Source organism: Chaetodon auriga, chromosome 5 (genome assembly GCF_051107435.1).
Source record: "Chaetodon auriga isolate fChaAug3 chromosome 5, fChaAug3.hap1, whole genome shotgun sequence".
NCBI classification, from domain to species: domain Eukaryota; kingdom Metazoa; phylum Chordata; class Actinopteri; order Chaetodontiformes; family Chaetodontidae; genus Chaetodon; species Chaetodon auriga.
Genome location: NC_135078.1, coordinates 28,108,712 through 28,114,892, shown reverse-complemented (window position 1 = coordinate 28,114,892; position 6,181 = coordinate 28,108,712). Strand labels below are relative to the sequence as shown.

Sequence of the window (6,181 nt, the reverse complement as noted above, 5' to 3'; positions counted from 1 at the left end):
TTATTCATGCTAAGGATCTAATATTCTGTTTTATCTCCATTCCTCTCCTGGTTGGTTTTAAAGTGGAAGGTCTGACTCAGTGCAGGCAATGACATTCATTCATGGTATTACAGGAAATGTCATTACGTGTCTGACAGATCCCAGAGCAGCCTCACAGTGTCATGGTTACCACACCGCCCCTTTGTTCAAATGAATAATTTAATCAAACCATCACAACCGCAGACTTCACAATCCAACAGGAGTCACAGTCTAATGTTAAATTATGCCACACAAACATTGTTTGCAGACGTTCCTCCTGCAGGCCTTATTTAAATGCTAATGAGAGCAGTGATGCAGCAGAGTCTCCCTGCTAGCTCTCTCATTAGGCATGAGAGGTGAGCGATGAGAGGAGGCAGGGCAGGGGGGTTAGGTACCAGGACCAGGAGGAGGCTGACCCTGAGCTGCTGGGTCAGTGCTGGCAGGAGGAGCGGTGAGGTGAAGGGGAAGCCGATCTCCCGCAGGCCCTGCTGAGCGGCCTGCTTTAGTATGCACCGTCCACAGCTCCTCAGCACAGCACCAACATGCAGCAGCCAGTGACAGAAAATGACCATAAAGCAAATTTACTGCCGGTGAGAACCGTTCCTTCTGCGCTCGCAGCTCCAGCAAAGCTCATTTATATCCACATAACGAGGTTGTAGAGCACAGAGCTGCCCGGGGAGAAGGAAACGCCGGAGCTAAATGAAGGAGGACATGCCAGCGAGGGGGGGGGGGGGGGGGGGGGGGCAGGAAGAGCCAAGGTGACAAAAGGTCAAACAAACTACCCCTGTCCAGGGCACATTTATTTTTCCACAAGAAACACACAAACATGCAACAAGGTCATCACAATTCAATAAAGACCGATAGATTAAGAAGCCCTTTATAGTTGAATCAATGTCTCTCAATGTCTCGCTTTTAGTTTTTCTCAGTTTCTCTTTGTCAACCATTTCAAATAGCAATATGTAGACACCGCTTAGGAGAAATCAAGCCACGGAAATCATGATTTGAAAATGTCAATTAAAATGGGCACTTAAAATGCAAAACATTCAGATGTTTTACATGTCAGAAGAGCGAGGAGAGCAGCCAAACGCTGCCTCGTCCCCACCCGTGTAAATCAAACCCGACAGAGGAACAAACCTGCCCAACAAACTGGAGTAAGATGCAAAACCACAGTGCTAAATCACCAGAGGACCTGATATCTCTAAAGAAGCTATGATGTTTTCATACGCAGAAAGCTATGCATTGTCAATAAACTTGCTCACAGTTTGGTTAACATGCACCTCTAGGAGAACATCACTGTATCTTTAAAGGACATGAACCTAAGATTCGTCTACTAGACGCACACGCAGCACACACTCACACACACTCGCACAGACAGACAAACACACACGGACAGTATATCCACACAAGATGTTAAGGTATCGAGTCTGAGAGAGTACAACTGTAAATACTTCATAGGTCAGGACAGAGTGATTTCATCCCTTATCCCACTTCTAATCAAATGGAAAATAGTATGAATGAATCTTAACAAGAGTAATATAGCAACGTTATGGTATACTTCTTTTATAGACAATCATCATTCAAAAAAAAGACATCAAAAATATATGTTTTCTAATACATAGCATGTGAACGTCCTCGGATCACGACCCCTTCGTTGAGAAACCTGGAGGTAGGCACCCCATAAAGAAACGTCCATCCTCTTTAAACCAAAATCCGCCTTTCCTGCTACACAGAAATCATGTATTAGATCTTAAAAATAGTAAATTGCATAAACACCATCTCTCTCTTCCTTAATCAGACAAATATCAAGCTGTCTTTTATTCCATTATAAGTCTGTACACACCTGAAAAGTCTAAAGGGCCTGCATCGCTCACACCACGAGGCCGACACGCGAAGGAAAACTCCAAGAAGAAGAAGCGAACATTTGGATTTCTCTGCTCAACGAAACTTTACTCGACATGGAAAAAATTCCCTGATAGATTGGAAGCATTCTCTCGTGCTGTCCCAGATTATAAAGGGAGTCAAAAAGGAGGAAACTTGAGATGAATAGGCCGAACAGTTTTCAACACCTGGGTCAGAATCGCACTCACAAATACTTCCAGTGGTTTGTTTCAGTCTGTGCAGGTGCCAGAAAGACGGAGTTTAACGCAAAGCCCCTGAAAACATGGCTTCAAATCTCCATATTTCTCCAAAACCTTAAATATTCACTAGCTAAATGAATAGCAATTAAAGCTAATATTTGAAAAATCTGCTAAATTTTATAAGAGCTAGCTTACATTGCTAGCTGGCTAGCTTCAGACACTGGTAGAATACATCTGTTCTTGAGCCCAGCAGTCAAATTCTAGTGAATACACAATGTTAAATAACCCAAAATGCTCTAACTTTGGGATAAATTATGTTGAGATGATTGAGAAAACAGGCTTACAGGGCCTTTAAAGGAATAATCCCAGCAGTCTGTCGCTCCAGTCGGCTGAAACAAACCCCCAGAATTATCTGCAGCCTCTGTTTCACCCCGGCGTTCATCTTCAAACCGAGCAAAGATCGCTGACTGCTTCCATTCTGGACACGTAGAAAAAGAGAAATGGCCCATTTGGAGGGTGAACGGTCATCTTCATGCTGCTAAAGCTCCCCCACCAATAATAAAGACACATTTACTGTATTTATCGGGGGTCCCACGAGGGGTCGACTACACAGATTCTACATTAAGGTAACGACAGCAGCATTCGCTAAGACTACTTGTAATATAAGACGTCCATAACATGTCGTACATATTTCAACAGTCCCTGACATACTGACAAATTCACCTTTGTCAGATTTTATGTATTCATGTTAACATGTGCCTGTGTATAGATATGTGGGCCAGTCGATATCTTTATATTTTCTATATAGAAGAGTATAAAAATAAATTAAACTTACACCGTCGACTCAAATTGAGCTTGAATTTAAAGGTATATCACATCTGCAAATGTATATTATATATATTTTCAAAGCATCGCAAGCCAGTTTATAAAGAACAACTTAAAAAAGGACAGATTTAGTTGCAATTTTCCCAAAAATTAAACAACTGATTAAACAAAACTGTTGCCTCAAAGTGCTATGGAAGACTATGATTCACTCCAAAATTAAGCTCACAGCTGGGTGCCCACACGAGAAACCTTACATCAACACCCCCGCTCATTAAAATTGATCAGATATATTTATGGAGAATTATGCAGCACTGGGTTATCTTTAATTTCAGAGTAAAGAAACATCACAAGATCTCCAACATGGACCTTTGAAAAAGTCTTTAGCTCACAGGCGTAAAATCGTTCCCAGCCAACTACATCCTAGACCAACATTTGCATGGTTCAGAGACTGAAGCGCTCTGCTGCTGAGGAGGAGGAGGAGGAGGAGGAAGGTGGGGGCCAGGCCATACATCAGAATGGACCCTGCACAGCTTGCTATAGGAGCAGTGGAGCCCAGTGCACCGCAAGACCCTCAGCAGAGACTGGCAGGAGCGCTGCCCAGCATGCATCTCTGAGGGAAAACTGTTCTAGAGTCGAAGAGAAACGTCCATCTGTGAGGAGCGCGCTCGGCTTTGCTCCTCAAGGACTTCCAGCCCGCACATTAAAACCTCAGAGCACGCAATCACACACTCACCCCTCATGTATGGTCAGCATGATGGATCGCGCCGACGCCTGGGTTTGCTCCAACCGGGAGGAAAATAATGCAGGCTTTATATTCACAGAGGTCAGCGTCATCAGCGTGTCAACAAAACAAATGAGTTTAACCTTGGAGCATGACAAAGCCCGCTTCACGGCCTCGTAACAAGCATCAAACTGACCGGTAAGAAGCTCGTTTCATCTATTTCACATCTCCTCTCACGGACCGTCCACAAGGTTGACCGTACAACATACGTTTACTATCCAAACGCTGACACTCGGCAGCCTTTGGCTCTCTGGAATCTACTTCATGCACTACGGAACACACTGATTTTACAGAACGACTGACCGGAGCTATCAGAAGGGTAAAATGTCAGAGATGCCCAGCGCAGCCTTACAGTGACATCACCGAAAAAGCCGAAATCCTCTCCTTCAAATCACAAACGTTTCACCACTTGTTAAAGGACAAAAATTAGTTATTAGAGAAAAGGGGGGAGTTAATAATGGATTCAGATGCAGAATGCTGACCCCTGCACCCTGTTGCAGGTATTCGCCCAGCATTCATTATGCAGCGTGAGGCTGGGCACTTCAGCATTTCCAGATACGCCCTTCATCGCCTCACTCTGAGTGCAGAGGAGCGGCTTCAGCTTGATTCGAAAAGGGGTTAAATTTACCTGCAGCTGCCAACACAAAAACGTCACCTTGTCTTTCATTCTTCAGCCCTCTGAGAAATCCTGGCATGAACACAACATGCTCGAGGCATGGATCAAGAGACAGCAGGGGGAATCTTAGCTCAGACAAATCAAATTATTGATCAGAACCACGTCATTTATTTAGCTTCTGTTGCTCTCATGCCACCACTTCTGCAGGGTGTCTTTGTTTGAGGGGAGTAACGAGTTGTCGGCTGCATGTTGGCCCGTCATGCAGCGTCCCTGTCCTCTGGGAGACGGCGGGGCATGGAGGGTTGTGTTCCCGTGTGCCGGCTCAGCTGGACATCAGTCCTTCAGGTTGTCCTCGCCGACCCCCTGGGCCGACAGCTCCGTCAGGACGTTGTCCAGGTAGTTGGGGTCGGGGTAGCCGTGGCCGGTCAGGTTGGAGCCAAATTCCGTCTTGTGGTGTATTTCGTTCCACACCACCGTGTCCGACTCGCCTGTGGTGCTGGACGTGCCGATGGTGAAGATGAGGCGTCGGTCCCAGGCCATGATCAGCAGCTTCAGGACCTGGAAACAGAAGCAAGAGAATAACAAACACACGCAGGACGAGAAGGTCTCGACACCTGAAGCAAAAGCACACCTCGGTGACGAATGTTGTGGTAATTTCCAGTAAAGTTGGTCCTCCTTCAGAACATTTGTTTGATGTCTCATTGTGGCTGCTGACACATCTCACTCATGCTACTCAGAGAACCAGGGTTACATTAGTAACTCAAAGTTTTCCAGTTTAAACAGTGAAACTATGTGAACAGAAGCTGAACCATCCCAAAACTGAGACTGAATCTCTGTGCCCACATAACTTCTCACACTGGGCGTCACAATCCATGTTTTTTAAAGCAAGCAACGTTTTAACAACCAAATTAATTCAGCTAAGCAAAACCCTACACCTCACCTTCCTGCCTTTGTCGTTGTCGGGGAGGTAGCAGTGTCGAGGGAACCCTCTCGCACTGAACTTCTTCCCGGGGTTGGGGTGCTCATTGGTCTGGTGAAAATGCCAAGAACAAAAACAAACATTACAACGCCGTCTCTTCCAATTACAACTTAATTGTGTAGAAAATGTCAACGGCACCCGCAGGACGCGCTTTAATGTTCATGGTGCTTACAATGGCCGCTTGCACAAATCATCTGAGAGATATGCTACTGTAAATATCGAATTATCTGCAGACACAGCAGGCGAGGACTTGGTTTGAGATTATGGGCTGTTCTGCTTTCACATCTTCTTTCAGACTAGAAGAAACAAAACACCCAAAATACACATTACGTCTAAATTAGATCATGTCTCATTTCTATATGACTCAATTTTATTTTAACTGATGAAAAACGATTGTCTTACTGTAACTAATCAACCCGATAAGCCTCCTGGTGTCTATTAGTTAAGATTTTTATAATATTCACCTGCAGTGTTCAAGGCTCAAATGTTTAAAAATAAATATCCAGCTTGATTAAGTCCTGATGTGTCCACAGGCGGGTCTGCAGGGGGCGCAGAGGCAGCACTGGTCATCTTCCTCCACCCTCACCAGACTACTCTCCACCCTCACCAGACTACCCTCCACCCTCATTAATGAAGGATTCATCCGTAGTTACAGCTGCATCTTTCCTCCCTTCTAGTGATGTTTATCTTGCGTTTCAAAGGAGTAGCTGCTATTCCAAGCCTGCTGTTTCTATTAGACGCACTAATTTGACATATTAGCATGTCACATATTTTGCTTCGACTGTCTTTGTCTCTGTCTTTACTTGCAGCTCAATGAGAAAAAAACAAACTGCTCTGAGTGCAAAGCAGCAGAAATGTACACATGCAGAGTAGACAGAGGCAGA

General features: G+C 44.9%; 1 protein-coding gene across 3 annotated transcripts in view; it reads right to left on the bottom strand.

The window, feature by feature from the left end:
- Window positions 1-787: 787 nt before the first annotated feature.
- Window positions 788-6,181, bottom strand: part of dtx1 (deltex 1, E3 ubiquitin ligase) — a 40,039-nt gene continuing 34,645 nt past the window's right edge. For all 3 annotated transcript variants that reach the window (XM_076730495.1, XM_076730497.1, XM_076730496.1), the window contains 2 exons: window positions 5,259-5,348; window positions 788-4,876 (listed from right to left, as the gene is read on the bottom strand). In XM_076730495.1, coding sequence (XP_076586610.1) covers window positions 4,652-4,876; window positions 5,259-5,348 — 315 coding nt within the window. In that variant the 3' untranslated portion in view covers window positions 788-4,651. The remainder of the gene's footprint in view (window positions 4,877-5,258; window positions 5,349-6,181) is intronic.